Source organism: Henckelia pumila, chromosome 1, assembly GCF_033568475.1.
Source record: "Henckelia pumila isolate YLH828 chromosome 1, ASM3356847v2, whole genome shotgun sequence".
In the NCBI taxonomy this organism is placed as follows: Eukaryota; Viridiplantae; Streptophyta; class Magnoliopsida; order Lamiales; family Gesneriaceae; genus Henckelia; species Henckelia pumila.
In genome coordinates this window covers 93,890,509-93,909,420 of record NC_133120.1, presented here as the reverse complement: position 1 = coordinate 93,909,420, position 18,912 = coordinate 93,890,509, and the positions used below count along the sequence as shown (strand labels likewise).

Below are 18,912 nucleotides of genomic sequence, written 5' to 3'. Positions count from 1 at the left end.
CAAACTTCAATACGAAATAAAGCTGTGGACAGAGGGAGATTAGGAAATTGTATTGGTTTTGGGTTATAGGGTGTATTTGGCCACCCTATATTGTCTCTAATGCCAACAACATAAGGCAAGCAGATGATGCTGCCATTAAGGAATGAGAGGCCAAAAAAAAGGTGGTTTCTTCTTATAATGCATTCTTTATCTACAAATTTAAAGCCACGTGAATGGTGCATGTTTTAGGGTCATTCTATCATATTTAATACAAAAACGGCTAATATGCTGTATTCTTGTTTTAGAATAATATCGAAATTTAATAAATAATAGTATTGTTGCTGATAAATATGTTAGATCACAAAACCAGTTGTGTTCGGATGTAATGATTTCAAATTAATAGATTTTAAATATATTCGGATATATTTTATTGTTTAGAAAGTAACATTATGCACTGCAAATAAAATCTTTTCATGTTTATATAGTCTTTAATGTTAATTTGAATTTTAAGTTCACTTAATAACGATGTTATTTGAAATTCATTCTATTTTATACTACTAATTATTAGTACGTATGGATTTAAAATTCGATCTATTATTTCTAGAGGTGTCAAAAATGAACTTACCCGCCAACACGACACGAGCCGATCTGATCCGAAAAATATCGGGTTAAGATTGAGAGTTTCCTAGTTTGGGTCGAATCGAATGGACGCCGAAATCTAACCCGAAAAAATTAATCGGGTTCGGGTTGACCCGAGGTGACCCGAATTTATTATTATTATTATTATTATTATTATTATTATTATTATTATTATTATTATTATTTAATATAAAATTAAGAATGATTTGCAATATTTTTACATGTTTGAAAACAAATATGGTATATTGATATAATATAATTTCGTCATTTAATGCTTATTTTGTATAATTTTGATTTTCTAAAATAATTATTTATTTTTTGTAGTAAGTGTAATATAAATTTTTTATAATTATACTTTCAAATTTAAATTATATCTAAATTTAGATTTTGTTATTATGTGTTTAAATTAAATATTAAATTATTATTATGTATTTGAATTTTTTTAATTATATCCGCCCCAAATAAATAAATAAAATCGGATTTGGTTCGAGTTAGTCGGTAATCCGGGTTCAAGTATGTCATTTTTCGGGTTGATTTGGGTTTGGGTCAATTTTGGATTGAGAATTTTAAATACTGTTTTAGCCAAATCAACCTGAATCCACCCGACCCACTTGAATTGTCACCGGCCCTAATTACTTCATTGAACCATAAAAATACAATTAAAATTCATGAATTTGAAATCTTACCCTCCAATGGCAAACTGAAAATGAAATCACCTTGTATATGTATGTCTGTCTATATATAAGGATGATGCCTAACTGGAACCCCCAATTAAAATTAAATTCTGACAAATCTGAAACTTTTCATTTATAAGGTGTGAATTGGGACAGACAGAATTTAAGTAATGAGAATTCATTCCATATTAATTGAATTGAATTCACCAGTAAAGTATGAATGCATGTATGGTAACATTTTTTAAAAAATAAAAAAAATAAAATATATTTATAGGAAAAAAAATGCTATGTGATGTTGGAGGAGTAAATTGATGGCCTGACGTTTTTTTTTTAAAAAAAAATAAATAAATAACAATCTATAATATCTGTAGTATCTACACCTATTTTCAAGCAAAAGAGTTCTAGAAAAATTGTATGGTCTCTTGGTATGCGGTATGTTAGCCTTAATTTTCATCTATTAGCTATGCCTTAATTTTCATCTATTTAGCTATATTGAAGTACCAAATTATTTGAAAATAAAAAGAATGAGAAATGACTATATCTTACTATATTATTAAATAAGAACACCACTTAGTAACCGAATTAAAATTAATTTGATGAAATCAAAAACGAAATATCTAAAATACCATTCAAAAAGCAAAAAAAAAAAAAAGGACAAAATATATGTATGTAATAAATAATATTCATATTGTAATCACACATGCAACGCGTGTGCAGACGCGACTAGTATTCTATTATATTTTAAGTTTTTAACTACTTCTTATTATTACTATTCTTAACCAAAAAAACCTTCATTTTTTACTACAATAAATTTATTATATGTTTTATTTAAATTAATTTTAATTCAAAAAATCAATTTTTCGTCACACTCCGATTTGTGCAAATACACTAGTTAACTAGTATATATAAAACATAAGGACTTTAGTGGTATCTTGGTATGCTCATACTTAATTAATTTTTTGTTTTAAAAAAAAAGCCCACAACATCATCAAATTACCAAAAAAATAAAACCACACTAAATCAAATACTTTAAAAATATAATTTATATTTTATACACATAAAATATAATATTTATGTATAACGTTACACACACAAAATATGCATCTATACTATTTTATAATAGTTGAGGCATCTCTAGACTCTAATAAGTGCTCATTTGAGGACACCATCTTTTATTTCAGTTTTACCCTTCCTTTATTTACCCTTAAATTAAGTTTTTTTTCCCTAAAAATTTTCATTTGTATTTAATGTTCATATTTGGCTTGCATTCTATTTTATTCACTTGCTATATAATGTAAACTGTATTATCGAGAAAGATCGAAACAATTATATTCTGATTATTTCGCAACTAGTTGAATTTTAAATTGATTTTTTTTTTTAAAAAAATCATACATTATTTTATTTTATTGTTGAGTAGATATCACACATAATATTTTTATAATAAAAACATGGTTTAATCATATTAAAATATATTAAAGTTTAACCATTTCACACACGCAACACGTATGCCCATTTCACTAATATATATATAAAGAATGAGAGTCTCAACGAGCAAATCAAACCGCCTGCTGGAATTCTTAAATGCATGTGTAGCATCATAATTATATTTGCACACACGATGTGTGTGACGATTTTTTTTTATTATATGTAATTTCAATTAAAAAATATAATCAATTTATAGTAGAAAAAATAACTTTTTTTGGGTCAAAAATGGTAACCAAAGCATGGTTACTTCTATTAGGTATCTTTCATTCCATTAGTTTTTTTAAATGATTTGGAATTTGAAAAAAGATAAATAAATATAAATTATTATTAATTTTTAAATAAAATGAATGTATTATATATTACATACAAAATTTGGAAGGAAAAATTGGAGAAATAACTAAATGAAAAAAAGAAAAGAATTTGAGATAGTGGAGAAAAGTGGTTTCTTGTGTGTGTGTTTTTTATATTTTTATTTGGCATACCAAGAGATCAACTAAGAGTCTCTTACATAATAGTAGTAATATATATAGGATATTAATGTGTTATGTTAAATGTTATATAATGTATTGTATACGCAACGCAAAGGTAGTTAATAATAATAATAATAATTATAATAATGGCGTACTGGATTCTGACACAAATTATAACAATAATAACTCAAATTGATTAATCTATACAATTGTGTTTTAGATTTGACTTTTCCTCACGCACTAGGAGCATGCCGGTTGGTTCGTGAGTAAATTCAAGAAGAAGAAAAAAAACAATTAAAACTTTTAATATCCAAATTAATTTCCAGATGTATATATTTCATTTTATAATTTATATCGAATTCCCTCGTAAATTAAAAACAAAAAAGCTGGATTTTGGAGGGAGGATCCTGTTTATTACTGGCGTGTATCTAACAGTAATATGTACCTTGTTGTACAATCATTAAATTATTGTGTCCTCGCAATGCCAAAATTTCAAAACTTAACATTAAATTAGAAAAAATAGTAGGTTAGTTAGGTTTTACTCTTTAAGTGACCAATATTTGAAGTCACAATTGGCGTGTTCCAATCACCTTATCGTCCACCACTAAAATTTGATCGAATTCGGGACGAAATCTCGGGTTTCAAACTCAATTGTAATTAATAAACTTGATTTTTGTTTCAAAAATTGTTTGAAATTGTTGTCTTGGATTTGATATTGATATTTGACAGAATTTTTATCATTTCGAAGTAAAATCCTTGTAATGGTTTAGTATTATCAAGGTTAATTTGATTAATTTTTTTAATTTTTATACACACATATTACAACATAATATAATTTCACCATGCACTCACATCACAATGTCACATGCTACCATGGTGGTGAAATAATTAAGTTAATGGGTGCATTTTAAATAAATTATTTTATTGTTGAAACCACATGGCCAGCCAGGAATTCCGCAACTATATGGTTTAATTTCGATATAGGACCAGCCACAACTTGACAATTTAATTATGTTAATTCTACTCATTTCAAACTAAAATGAAAAATCACCATGCATGAAAACTTTTAAGGATGTAGATGCATTTGAAATTCATGGATTTCGATTATATTAAACTATCAAATTGTTACAAATTACAAATGAAATAAGCGAAAGCGAGAGGATAACTCATCATTCGAAACCAAAAAGTTGAAAATTAATCACTCTTGTAAGCGCACGTGAAACATGATTTGTTGATATTTTAACAGAAACAAAATAACAATATTGTAAACATGCTACTAAATATAGTCCTCGACTATAAAACCCGGGCCAAAGAAATTAATATATGTGTCTCGTAAATCTTTAATAACCAAAAGGGCATCGAATTCAATAAGAACATTTGAAACATGTTGGATCACTGCTACCACCGCGCCATTAGAATTTGTTATCAATCCACACGTACATTAGTATTTATTTGCATATTATAAGTAACACAAATTAAGTAAAATGCATTTCAAATGAAATCATTATTTGATGCACTTGAAATTTATCATAATTAGCATGACATACTATATAAACATGTAAGAATATTGAATTTGAAAAGTATGTCTAAACAACAAAAACACATAAAATATATGGAGTGAAATCCATAGCTTCAAACACAAATGAAGCTAATCTAGCTAGTGAAATTTTTTTTTTAAAAAAAATCTTTCATGAAAAAAAAAACTATATATTTTTAAAAAAAGATGATTAAAAGAAGAGAATTAATCAAAAGCCTTTCAGAATTCCCTCTCATTTCACACGGATTCATAAAAGTCGTGAACCATCCATCATATTAATTAAATATTTTATATAGTGGATAATAATGCCAATAGACAAAAAAACATAATAAAGCATGGCAGATGACCATTTATAAAATTATTTTTTGTATGGAGTTCCATAAATTAGGAACCATGCCTTGGGGGAATAGCTTTTAATAATTGGCGCTACCATTTGGTTTTTGACCAAATGACAATCTCGAGAATTCAGGCTTGTTTTAGTATACAATGTTCTTGACATTTTTGCCAGATAAATTCCTATTGTCCCATCATTTTGATTTCATACATCTTTTCTTTGTAGTAGTATTAGATTATCGTCCATCGTAAATTATACGTTTTAATAGTTATTATATATGAGTTGAGTTCAAACTATCCTAAAATATAGTCGAAAGATTACGGGGGCAAAGCTGGTCGATTGCTCATTTAATTTACTCGACAGACTTATGCTCCCAGCCACATTCATGATCCAACATAACATTAAACATGAAGGGGATGGTTTAATTATTCATGAAATGTTAATGGAACTGCGATTGAGATTTAAAAAAATGTTGAACTGTAGAAGAGAAAATATCAAAAATAGTCGATGAGTGAAAAAGAAATACAACACGACGTCTTCGACGTAAAAAAGTTAAGCACATCTCTTCAAATTTAATTTATCAACAGCTAATTAAATTAATCGATGTCATCTATTTAATAAAATAAAATAATGGATATTCACATACACCATAAAAAATATATATCTGAAATTAGAGTGATGTTGTAGTTAACTTGAACTTTAGGTATTCTTCTTTATCATGGTCTAATTATGTGTGGGGTTTGTTTTAATTTGAAATCTTGATAAAATATTGTCGTAAATATCTAACAAGTAGTAACAACTACTTTAATTCAATGGAGTTCTATTAGCTAGGCAATCGCACAAGAAAATCACAATTCATTTTGTCCTTCAGTTCAAATTTCTTGGTTAAAATTCTTTTTGATGTTATTGGTTTGTCAAACGCTACATATATTGATGAATGATTGAGGTACAATTTAAAAAAATAAGACGTCATCAATTGTTATTGAGTGGTTTTGAAATTTACTGTAAAGATGCATTAGGCACCTTGACTTTATTGAAAATTAATTACATAAAAATTATTAATTAATGTTACTTTTGTAAATTAATCTCCCTCGCTCACATAATGATGTAAATTAAAGTGTTTGAAAAAAGTTGTCAATTACACACGCATAGGAGTTGTGGCTCGCGTGTTTATTGTAAATCGGTGGAGTAATTTAGTAAGCACACACATGTTTATTGTAAATCACTGATTGTAAACGCTAAACATGAGATTTAATATATATGCAACAACATGCATCATTAAATATACTGAAAATGTTGGAAATTATAAAGCCTCTGGAACAATTTTAGCTACATAAAAATTTAATTTTCAATCAAATTTAATCGATTGCATTGGAAGCAATTGCATAATTTCATAAATTATAGTGGAACACGTTAATATAATATAAATAAATAATTAGTTGAAATCCACAAAACAAAATATTTTACAAAAAACCGACATGAATTCTCAATGTGTATAAACACAGTCTTGTAGTTAATTTTTAAAATCTTATAAGAATACCATATTTCAAATTTGTATTTCTCATCTCATTCAAGCTTAGCCTTTAAATATTAAATAATACATGACACATATTCAAAATATATTGTATATGTTATTAATAATTAATATCCTTTTTGGATATTACATAATTAGTTCATAATTATAATATTGTAATTTAAATTTAATTAACATATCGTATCTAATTATATTTATCTTCGAGCCCTTGAAGTTATGAAAACAAATTTTCAACATCACGTTTCATTTCTAAATTGTTTTTCTAGCCTTTCATTAATTTGAAAAGCGTATTGGGAATCATGGATCTGTAACAAAAAAACTCCAAAAAATTAGATTTGTTTCTCTTTGATTAATTTATTCAACTTATTAATTGTATTATTATTCTATTAAAAATATGACATTGCACTATTATTCGTAATCCAACATCATAATTTACGAAAATAGCTAGCAGTCAATCGATATCATCATTACATATGATCATGATCCTTCATGAAAAATTCGTAAATGAAGCTATGAATTTTCTGTTTGTCACTCGAATTACTTCTTATACCCATTTGTCATTAATTCACTAGTAATTAAATAGTTCAATTTATAACAAAATTATAAATTAATTGGACTAGCACTTGGTCCCAGAATTAACAAATGAGGTCATCATCGTTCTGTTTCCCCTGCTCAAGCGACTCACTAGGTACTCAATTCTTGTATGTAGTAATATATATATATATAAAATAGAGAATATGGTCTAGATATGCACACACAACATCCATGTAATATATTTACGATGATATTTTAATTTCATTGTATGTATATATAATGACGTAATATTTTTAATCTTGTATCATTAATTGAATAAATTATGATCCTATAATGCTATAACTATGCTTCGACGATCAATGTTAGTTTCCATCAAGATCATGTTATTACATGTATATCATTATCAAACATTTGTAATCATATGTTCTAAACAAAAATATTACACGTCACAATAAGTTTTCAAAGTGTTGAAGCCCATATTAAAATAAAATTCAACCAAAGCCCCAAATCATTTATAAAATCCTTGATTGCAAATCTCTAGATTGTTTCGTATTTGAACATTTTTATCTTTTTAGTGTTACGGTGAGGCTATAATAATAGCCGTTATTAGGAGAACAATCAAATATTTACACTTTATCTACTAATTCTATAACAACGAACCAATCGAAAGTTGATTGACATGTATGTCTTGAAAAAGATGAGTGATCATCAATGCTAAAAGATAGCACTGATAGAGTGTTGCTCTTCACGAGACTTCTAGACAATATGCATTAATTTTTTCTGAAGCCCATGGAAAAACTTCAACGTAACTCGGAACAACTATGAGATGAGTGGCTATTTGAAAGCATTAATGTGTGTATATGTTGGAAAAACTTGTGTTGATATGTGAAGAAGTCGTCAACTCGAAGTATGCCTCTTGACCAATGCGGTGTAATCTGATGACAAAACCAAGACTCCAAGAGGACACGTATTTAATCCTACTAAACAGTGTGATGAAGATGATGATAATATTCTTAATAATGCATATGAAATAATAAAATATTTGTAATTAGGAATTTTATAAAAATAAGATTTGGGGTTAGGTTTAGAAGGTTTGTGGTGGTCTTAACATTTAAAAAAGCTATCGCGACATAATTATAGTATTGAACATTGATATTAATAATTCAATCACACGATTATGATGAAAATGACTAAATTTAATCGTTCGAAAATAAATATCAGGCTATGCTTGACTTTAATGAAAGGTATATGACTAAAGACATTGTGTCTCAATACATACTAGTGCACCTGTGTACGCATTGCGTGCTTGTACAATATTTGATATTTTGAAGAAAAAAAATTGTAGCTTAAATTATAAAAATTAATCCGAGACATTTTGACAATTTTTAGAATTTGCTATTAAAAAATAAATAGTAAAATGGAAAAAAAGGGGGGGAGGTGGGGGGAAGGAAAAAAAACCAAAGTCATACCATAAAAAAAGGAGGATAAAAAAAAGAAAAAAAGAAAGAGCAAAGCCATGCATACAACCGCAACTAATGTCGGTCTAGCATGCTCCCTCTTAATATATACTAGTGACGCAGCACACGCATTGCATATGCAATATAATATACATATATATAATTTTTTTTAAAGGTGGTTGAGTTTTTTTTTTAGTATGAAAGTTCTGTATAAATTTTCATCAGAGAAGGGAAAAATAAGAAAAAAAAATTTGGTGTGTTCATCCCACACCAAAAAATAGTTTTTCCAATGCTCTCAACATTTATATAATAATATAGATAATATAATATATATATATATATATAGGTACATATATGATTAAAATAGAAATTTTGTCTATATTTACATACTTTGTTAAAAAAAACTAATATGTATTTACATAACAACTTGATTTTTAAAACAACAGTTTAAATCATAAAATTATGAGTATATTTCATATGAGAGGGTTGACCAGATGCATACATATAAAAAATTATTAATTTTTATAAGTCGATTCGAGTCGAATCGAATATTTGTGTCTTAAAATTTGACTCGTAAAATGATCTCACAAAATTTTCTTTTACAAAATTATATAGCAAATTAATATCGTGATTCAATAATTGAAAGTTATTTAAAATAACGAAAAAAATGAAGGCCAATGCTTTTTTTTATGTGACAACTGGCACGGACTACTTCTTCGTTTTTGCTGCGATAATTGTATTTGGACTGGGTTTGACTGAATATATTTGTTAAGCACGTGATATATTTACGTAAAATTTATTGGATCGGAATTAGCCCAAAGTTGCAATTGGGCCTTGAGTCGGCGAATCGAGTGATGGTTAACACGGCCTGCCCCAGTCCTACGTGCAGAACCATTTAATTTTTAATATAATATATGATTTAAATACTTATTGATAGTACATTTTTTTTAATTTAACAGTTAATACCCATGAATTTTACATATATTTTATATACATTATTTATGATAAAATAAGTACATAACAAATATATATCCATGGAATCTGTTTTTCCAATTAAATACATTTCATAATCCTTATGGCATTATTTTAAAACATATTGTTAATTTGATTCGTGAAATGGATTGATGAAAGATATATGTGATGATACTAATAAATCAATATATATATATATATATAATGTAATTAATTATAATTTTAATAATTTTTTTTCAATTTTAAACAATCATTATAAAACAAAATTGTATAATCAACTAATACGCCATTTTTTCTATTATTAATTAATTAATTAATTTTCACAAAAACTAACCATGACACGTGCTTCCAATTCATTATCGTATATATTCTAGAAAATCGTTATTATATATTAATTGAGGTGTTATTATAAAATTATTGGTATCATTGGACCATTTATATCTATAATAAGCATCATATATAGAGCTCATGAGAAATTTATAACAATATCAACCCCTCCATAAACCAAATTGATTTCATGAACTAATCACTGATGCCTAAAAAATACAACGTCAACTAATTCTAAATAGAAATTTAAAATAAGGTCATGCTAGATTCAATGATGTGATAAAATGTTGTTATGTTTGATTTGATTTATTATGAAAATAATTACCTAGGGTGGTTTTTATATTTTGACCAAAATATCTTGGATTTTTTTAAGACAAAGGAAAATCGAAGAAGAGAATGATGGTTTTTTTGTTAGGGCAAAGGGTATTTTTAGCATTATCGTGGACAGAGACGGAGCCATAATTTTATATTCGTGTGGGCTGAACTTGATACAAATTATAAATTTTTAGTGGACATATAACATATTAAGATTAATATATATAATAAATTAAATATATCGTAACATATATATTTAAAAATTAAATGCTAAAAAATAAGTAAAAAAACAATTTTTAGTAGGTTGGTTTTTTAGGTATTTTTGTATGTTTTTAACAATCATATAATATATATATATATATATATATATATATATATATAGTTAGACAAATATTTAAGCCAACTTTTATTTTTTTGAAAAATCCTTGAGTTAATTTGGATCTATTAATATTGATATATTATTTTGAAAAATATTGCATAATTAAGTAATAAATCCAATATCATTTTATATTTTTTAAGTTCAACAACATATATTTACATTAATTCCAATATCTATATTCAAATTAAACCCAATCCAACACATATAAAAAATTAACTAATAGATTTTTTATCATTTTTTTTAAACTTCAAAGTTATATATATATATATATATCCACACATAGACCAAGAATTGGGGTGAGCTACAGCTCACCATAGCCTTGATCGTGGAGATGTGATACACTGTTTATTTGATTTAATTTGGTATAATTACGTCATTTAAACAACTGACATTAAATTATTTAAAAATATTCAAAACAAGAGTTTTTCTTAAAAATAAACCTACAACCATATTCAATCACTCGTACTAACACACAAACTAAGTATTTATATTTACACGATAATTTTTCAAATCGAATGAACGAGCTTTATTTGGTGTAAATATTAGTATCAAGTATCAATTAATATGTAGAGTACGAGTTGTGTATAAAATATAATTTTCTCATATAATAAAAATTACATGAAATTTTCCTGTAAAAAAAAAAAAAAATTTACATGAAATTGATATATTTAGAAATTTTATTTTTTTGTTTTTGATAAAGTTGGAATTTTAAAATAAAATTTTAAGTTTCATTTTATTGATTTTCCAGTTTTAAGATTTATTTTTTATAGTATTTAAAATGCTTTTTACAGATTGAGATACATATATGATTTTAAAATAATACCGACGAAACAATAAATGAAAAGACCATTACAAATTTCAATCTTTTCAAGCAAGCACTAATGCGCAGTTTTGGTATCAAAAGTCAAATCAGAGAAGCACTTTTATTTTTTTAAAAAAAATTGTTTTTTTAGTTTATAAGGTATTTATGGTCATTTAAGTATTAAAAAAAACATTTTTTAAGTTAATTTTAGAGTTTTTTCAAAAGCAAAAAATTATAATTTAAAAAAATATTTTAAAAAAAAATGTTTATGAAATCCAAACATGCTCTAGATAATTGTTGTATCTAATAAACGTTAGCTAATTTTTTTTATAAAAAAAAACAGAAAAGAAAAGAAAAGAAAAGAAAAGAGAATTGTAATTTAAAAGAAAAAATTTCAAACCAAATTCCTAATTTCATTACTCCGTGTGTTTATATTGTCTGACGTTGGGACAACTAAGCCTTACAAATTTCCTCAAAATTATTACAGATTCCGATTCATCACGCTCAATTCCGATTTCTACACCTTTCTTTGCTGCAGATCGGGCGGTTTCCTGTCTCCGCACTCGTCGTAAGCAGCTGTTTCAACCTCTATGCTTTGTTGTGCGCTTGATTTTTTGTGTTGGATCATAGGGTTTTCAATTGACGCGAGAGGGTTTTTCTGGGTTTCTAGTTAAGGATATGTTTAATTTATCTCCGGGTTATGTTTTTAATGCGAAACCGGTGACATCAGCGAATAAACATGAAGATAGAGGGAGAAAAATTAGGGTTTTGTCGCAATTTACTCCATTTGAAAATTGAAAAATTGCATTGTTTTCTTGTGTATGTCATTGTTTGTTTGCTTAGCTTAATTGTTTCTTGATACTATGTCTATAGGTGCTGGGAGATTGTATTATTCTGTTTTTTTTATAAAAAATATATATTTGGTGATTGTGAGTTTTTACTCTGTTGTTTAACAGTCAATTTTCAGGAGTAAATTGATTATGCATGCTAGAGGCTTTTTCTTGTGGGGGTTTTCTCCCCTTTCTCGTTGTCTTATTAGAAGGTTGAAGCTGTCCTAAAATTCATAAGAAGTTGACGTTTTACAATTAGCGTGATTGGATTTATGCAGTGTAATAAAAACTCCAGAAGTCACAAGTATAGGAAGGAATTTTGGAAGGTTTGCAATTTGTCTGCAACTATTATTGGGTTCAGGTTTGGTTGCTTAGAGTTAATTAGATAAACTGTAACATAGACTTCAACAAATCTTGGTTAACATCATCCCTTTATTTTGTTGCATTATCTCTGTGATTCAGCTGTATCGATTTGATGCCTTGCGTAAAAAACCATATTATTATTTGTTGCCTTTTGCAGTTTGTTATCTGAACCTGGGCTTAGTTATCTGCACATACTTGAGTTTGTCTGTGAAGATGAATATGCAGCAAGTTATGCAGACCGGATCTGCCTCTAATGGATACAGCCGCCGTAGAGCTGATAAGGGCGCTGCCACTAGGTTCGATAGTAAGTTCAATGCTGGAACAACAAATTCTGGAAGGATAGATTTTGGTAAGAGGCCGTGGATTGTCGGTTTTTGTTAATGCAATATTTCTCTTCCCTAACACTATTAATGTCAGGTAAAGGAGGTGGGTTTGAAATGCCGTCACGTGATCGACTAATATATTTAACGACGTGCCTCATTGGACATCAAGTGGAAGTCCAGGTGCAGGATGGATCTGTATTTTCGGGAATATTTCATGCAACAAATGCTGAGGATCTAGGTATGTAAAAAGTAGATTCACAAAGTTTACAACTATATCACTTTAGGGTGCTGATCCTTGACTTGAGACCATGCTTTTGCAAATAGAATTTAGTTTTTCTTTGAAGAGTGGCCTTTGTTTGTTGTGCAGGAATTGTTCTCAAAATGCCTCACTTATTCAATGATGGTTCTTCTGGGCAGAAAAATATTTCTGGTTCTCCAAGCACGCCCCTTTCTAGGACTTTGATCATACAGGCCAAGGATTTTGTGCAATTAACAGCAAAGGTTTGTTATCTGATGGTTCTCTTATACACTACTAAGATTTGCGCAAATGCAATTATGTATTGAAAGACTTGTGCATTTTCAGTTTTCCAGGAGGTGTTTTGTTAGCAATATTACTGCTGAAGTTGTTGAGATTATGAAGCAAACTGTTTCTGCTTAAATGATCATTTTGTAATTTGAAATTTATGCTGATAAAACGATTTTGTTATTGAACTGAAACAGGGCGTGCCTGTTACCAGGGATGGTTTAACCAAAGAGATGCAGCATGAAAAGAAGCGAGAACTTATGACAGATTCCTCCATCTCACAATCCCGGCATGTGGACATGGGAAGAGAGTTGCAGCCATGGGTCCCAGATGACAGTGATCCTAGTTTTCCTGAACTTGAAAGCACATTTGATGACCATTGGAATAGGTTAGGACTCTCATTTTATCTATGTTGAAAGAAGAACATAACGGTTCCTTCTTTCTTCTTTTACATGTATGATTGGTCATTGAAGTACTTGAAATATCTATTTCTCTGACTGTAAAGATTGTTCGACATGAACGTGTCAATGATTGTTTAAGATATGACCATATATTACGTGAAGCAATAAACCTTCTATAAGTTTGTGATTGCCATTTAATTTGTATAAAAATCAATGCTAATGTCAGGCCGAAGTTTCACTGGGAGGTATCATTTAACTTATTGTTTGAAGTTGTTTTGACGGAGTATATTATCTGAATATCAGGGGCTGGGATCAGTTTGAAGCAAATGAAAGTCTATTTGGAGTAAAGAGCACCTTCAACGAGGAACTTTACACAACAAAGCTTGAGAAAGGTCCTCAGATGAGAGAACGGGAAAGAGAAGCTATACGAATAGCTAGGGAAATTGAGGGTGAGGATACCCTTGATCTTCATGTGGCAGAGGTTAGACTAAAAATTGGCTTGTTTTTTCCTTTATACTTTTTTACACCTTCTTGTCTGTTACTTTACAATTGAATAACATCATGTAGTATCTCTAGGAAAGGGGTGTTCAACTTGATGGAAATCTTGAAATCGATGAAGAAACCAGATTCTCATCAGTCCATAGGGGAGTTGACGATTGTGGATATGATGAGGCTGAGGACGTATTATTGGATTCAAAAAATGATGAAACCTTTGGGCATGTCTCCGATTCTGCCGCTGAAGGCCCTCTCATGGATGTGAGTAGTGGGAAAAGCAGTTATGGAGCTCAAGTATTATCTTCATCAATGGTATTTCATGTGTCCTATAATATTTCTGTTTCTTCATTCTAGTATTTTGCCTTATTTAATAGAAGTTCCAGATTCTTTTCCCGCTTCAGCTGGTTCAGAGCTGGTCCACTGATTTGTAGTAGTTTCAGTTTCTTTTTTCTTCTTTCGGCACCCGTGCCTTTAAAATTGAGCATAGTTTTTTTTATTTTGATGAGAATTATTGAGCATAGTTTTGGTTACTAATTCATCAATGAAAAATGAAGCGAAAGCCATAAATTATTTATATTAAGAGTTTGACTTGAATAAAATTTCACTGTGTTATCCCAGTTTTTTGTGTTCTCTCTGCCATTGTCTATCAATCTTGTTTGTTTTATTTATTGGCCTTGTAATAAACCTAGATGTTTCTGTTACATTCTCCTTTTTCCTGGTATAGGGAGAAGTCCAAATCCAATCTTCTCTGAGATCTAGCAGTAGAGACGTTTATAACTCTAATTCTGATGATCGTTCACTGCCACTGCTATCTGAACAGCTTCCCAAAGATTCCTCCATCACGGACGGCAGGTTGTTCTACAATTGTTTGATATCTAATGTTTGTTGTTTCTTTCAGTTGCTGTGATTTTAATGGAAAGAGCATCACAAACATTACAATATCTGTCAATAGCACTACTATATCTAATTGGAAATTTTTTCATGTAGACTTCATGATGACCAAGATATTGGATGGGTTGGGGAAAATAAAGAAAAGATAAAGGTAAGTGCACTCTGACTGCTATTAAGTTGACTTATGCCTTCAAACTTTTACTGTCTGACAATCTTCTTTTTTCTCTCTGCAGGTGGTGGATCAAAGTCAAGTATCAAAAGTTGAGGGTGAGTAAGCATTTTCTTTGCTGATAGCATTTGACAGTGTACCATAACGATGCAGGATGACATGTTTTTTTCTTTTTTCAAATATGTTTTGTGGGTGAGGAAAGGTATTAGAATGGGGCAATAACTTTGTTTAAAAACCTTTGGTGAGTTCTTTGTAGAATGAATGTTTGGCTGTTGTCTTTCCTTCTCTAAGTTGATTGGTGAGAGCTGTGAAATGACACCATAATCTTGTGCTATCTTATTGGTTTTGTTGCAAAATGCCAAGATCCCTATAGAGCCCCCTGGGATTGATGCACTGGGATTGTTTATAAGCAGATGGTTTCTGGAATTTGTCGAAGTACATACATAGATTTCTATTTTCTCATTCTGTTGGGCCTTGTCAGCTCTTTTACTTGAGCAATTTGTCATTTTTTTACTTTGTTGAGCTTATTTTTTGGTTTATTGTTGCATTTATTTGACATAAAGCTGTATCTTGTCCACAGATTCACATTTACTTTTAAGACCAAAGACAGAAAACTCTGACAAGGTTGGATTGTCACCAAATGCTACTGCATATGATCCATCACATGCAGCAACCAAGGTTCAGGAAAAGGCAAGCTCTTCTAGTATGCCACTGGAAGGTACCATACCTTCCAAAACACAAGGGGTCACGACTTCTCTTGCCAGGCCTAGTAGTTCTGCATCATCCACTTCTGATCGTGGCGGAGGTGCCCCTTCAACTTCTGCTGGCCGAGGGTTGTCACCAAGTTCATCTGTTGGTTCATTGTCTTCAGAGAAGTCAACATTGAATCCACATGCTAAGGTGGGAATTGTGGCTTGATAAAGCAATTTTTTTTAATATGCAGTTGTAATTTAGTCACTTATCCTTACTGTTAATGACTCCGATAATGGATGAAATGCACAAAAGGACGAGTATGCTAAATATTTCCGCTCTCTCATCATTTTTCTGCTGCACCTAATATATCCAACTCTTTGATTATTTTGCAGGAATTTAAATTAAATCCAAATGCAAAGAGTTTCATTCCATCTGTAACAACTCTAAGATCACCTTCTCCAGTTGCTGATAGTTCCTTCTATTATCCAGCTAACATGACTGCAGTTCCACACATGCCTGGGATGCCTGTAGGTGTCGGGGTATGAATGTAACTGTTGCTGCTAAGTTTTGGTTTCAGTTATATTACCAAGTTTTTAACTTCTCTTATATGACCAAGTTCATCTGAAAGCTTAATCATAGACGAGTAACTTAATTAACACTAGTAGCATTTTGAATGCTACATTTATTTGTCTAACAAGACTTCAGACCTCTTTAGTATATTGCAAGCGTCCATCCACTAAGAACTAGCTATTGATGTACTGATAAAATACAACAAAGATGAAATACCAAGGGCACAGTTATACTTGCTTATATTCTTTTTCTTTTTGGGAGGGTAATTATTTTATTTTGCAGATTGGACCTTCTTTTGCACCGTCACAGCCTGTAATTTTTAATCCACAGGCTGCACCTATGCCACAACCCTACTACCATCCAAATGGACCCCAGGTTTTTTCCCCATGCTGATGGCCCTGCTCATGAATGTTTTCACATTTTTCCATGTACATGGAAGTTAAACTGAATTCTTCGTATGCAGTATGGGCAGCAGATGATATTTGGACAGCCCCGGCCAGTAATGTACATGCCAACGTATCCAACAGTAAGATAATTGTTTTTCTCATCTCCTGTACTGTTGTTCTATGTTTCAGTACGTACATCTATTTTTGAAAATATTATCGTTCTAATGGTCAGAAAGAGCTATTGGAGCTTATTGGTGTGTTTAAATTGTTTTATTGCTGTACTTTGTGTTATTGGCTGGCTGTTTATGGTGGAAGTAGAAAACAAAAGGTTGATTGTCTCTTGTGCCAAAACAGTTTAATGAAACTGAGATTGAAAGAACTGTTTGTATTGTTCTTATTGACTCACTTATTTGTCCATCACTTTTGAGGTTTGAACTACCTCTGTCAAGGCGACTTCCCTTTCTTACATTTTCATTTGATGCATCTTTCCCCCCAGGATTTGCCTTACAGAGGAAGGGAATTTTAGCCTACGTTGGTTTTGCTGACTTTGTGACAATAAAAGGGGGTGGATTAACAATTTCTGACGATGGACTGCTTGGAAATAGTTTTTTGCAAGATCCAAGCAGCTGACAAAAATTTCATAGATGCGTAGACATCATGTGCCGATATGAGATTTGGTTCTTCTGGAAAATTCTGCAAGCCAATGCATCTTCATTCTTAAATGTCTCTTCAATCTGTTCCAACATGGATTAGTACTTCAAATTCCATCCTTTTTCTTGATATTTTGAGGAATGGAATCATGGTGGTAGAACATTTTAGATTTGGTTTGTAATTTAAGTGCTACCGGTCGTCATTTGTTGTCACCTCCTTACTCCCAACGCTGGAGTTACTGCTTCTTGTGTGTCTTAAATCTGAGGAGTTCGATAGATCTTGGTTTTCAAGGAAAGATGGCGGTTGTGTTGAACAGAATATGGTGGATATCTTGGAAAATGACCATATTCTAGACAGGGCTCCGGTGGATGAGCCTAGTTGGCCGTGCAGTTTTTCGTTCTGCTGTTGAAATTGTTGTTATAAATTTAAGTCGAAGTTAGATGCATCACCGTGGAGGTAATAGACTGATAGGTTTTTTCTTTGTGTTTTCGAAGTTTTCATCTTTCGTAAGTCTTCTTGTGTTTTAGTTGAAAAAAAATAAAAATAAAAGGTCTTGTGTTTTATTTGGGATTATTTTTGTTGGGTTTGATTCAGTGAATACAATAAATACATTATATTTATTCAGGAAAAAACGGATACATGATCAATATAGTATCTGCTCTACGGTTCTTTAATTTTAATTTTTAAAAATGGTAATAATATCAAAGTGGATGGAGCTTCGATATAACTTTAAAAAATCAATTGGAAGCATGAGTGTTTATCCTTTATGTTTCATTTTTTGTATTAAAAAAATATGATATTGAAATAAATCTAAAAAGTAACTAGGTAAGTTAATTCTTTTGACATCTGTTGTTTGATGCTGCTACAGTGTTAAGTATAGCATCTATTCACATGGGTAAGGATATATTATTTCGTAACCCTTCTATAAAAATATTTTAAATCTATTTATGTTGGTACACCATATATAATAAATAAATAATTATATTTTAAATCTATTTATGTTGGTACACCATATATAATAAATAAATAATTAAAATGGTATTTGAATCCCTCGTTATAAACCCTGTAAAATTTTATTTTACAGTTTATTTGTTAATCAAATGCAAAAAGCATTCCCACAATATATCACTAGTTAATTATTTTTGGATTCTCACAAAAAATTTGAAAAAAAGAGAACTA

At 29.8% G+C, this 18,912-nt stretch overlaps 1 protein-coding gene across 4 annotated transcripts; it reads left to right on the top strand.

Annotated features, from left to right (window-relative positions):
- The first annotated feature begins 11,859 nt into the window (after positions 1–11,859).
- On the top strand, positions 11,860–18,353 carry LOC140878077 (polyadenylate-binding protein-interacting protein 4-like). Of its 4 annotated transcripts, none has more exons than XM_073281690.1 (16): positions 11,867–12,006; positions 12,547–12,594; positions 12,789–12,980; positions 13,049–13,192; positions 13,322–13,455; positions 13,675–13,865; positions 14,182–14,359; positions 14,455–14,685; positions 15,098–15,228; positions 15,361–15,415; positions 15,498–15,531; positions 16,014–16,333; positions 16,519–16,665; positions 16,979–17,071; positions 17,160–17,222; positions 17,579–18,353. In XM_073281690.1, the coding sequence occupies exons 3-16, from the start codon at positions 12,845–12,847 to the stop codon at positions 17,606–17,608; spliced, it is 1,887 nt and encodes a 628-aa protein (XP_073137791.1). In that variant the 5' UTR covers positions 11,867–12,006; positions 12,547–12,594; positions 12,789–12,844; the 3' UTR covers positions 17,609–18,353. The 4 variants fall into 4 exon arrangements, with proteins under 4 accessions (XP_073137797.1, XP_073137782.1, XP_073137791.1 ...); XM_073281686.1 differs by having other exon boundaries at positions 12,547–12,629; XM_073281696.1 differs by lacking the exon at positions 12,547–12,594 and having other exon boundaries at positions 11,860–12,006; positions 15,098–15,225.
- The last annotated feature ends 559 nt before the right edge of the window (positions 18,354–18,912 follow it).

Excerpts from the sequence above, each read along its gene's own strand:
- LOC140878077 (XM_073281681.1), top strand. The coding sequence starts at position 12,845 with ATGAATATGCAGCAAGTTATGCAGACCGGATCTGCCTCTAATGGATAC. Across the intron at positions 13,193-13,321 it reads AACAAATGCTGAGGATCTAG|GAATTGTTCTCAAAATGCCT; the intron begins GTATGTAAAAAG and ends TTTGTTGTGCAG. Across the intron at positions 15,532-16,013 it reads TCAAGTATCAAAAGTTGAGG|ATTCACATTTACTTTTAAGA; the intron begins GTGAGTAAGCAT and ends TCTTGTCCACAG.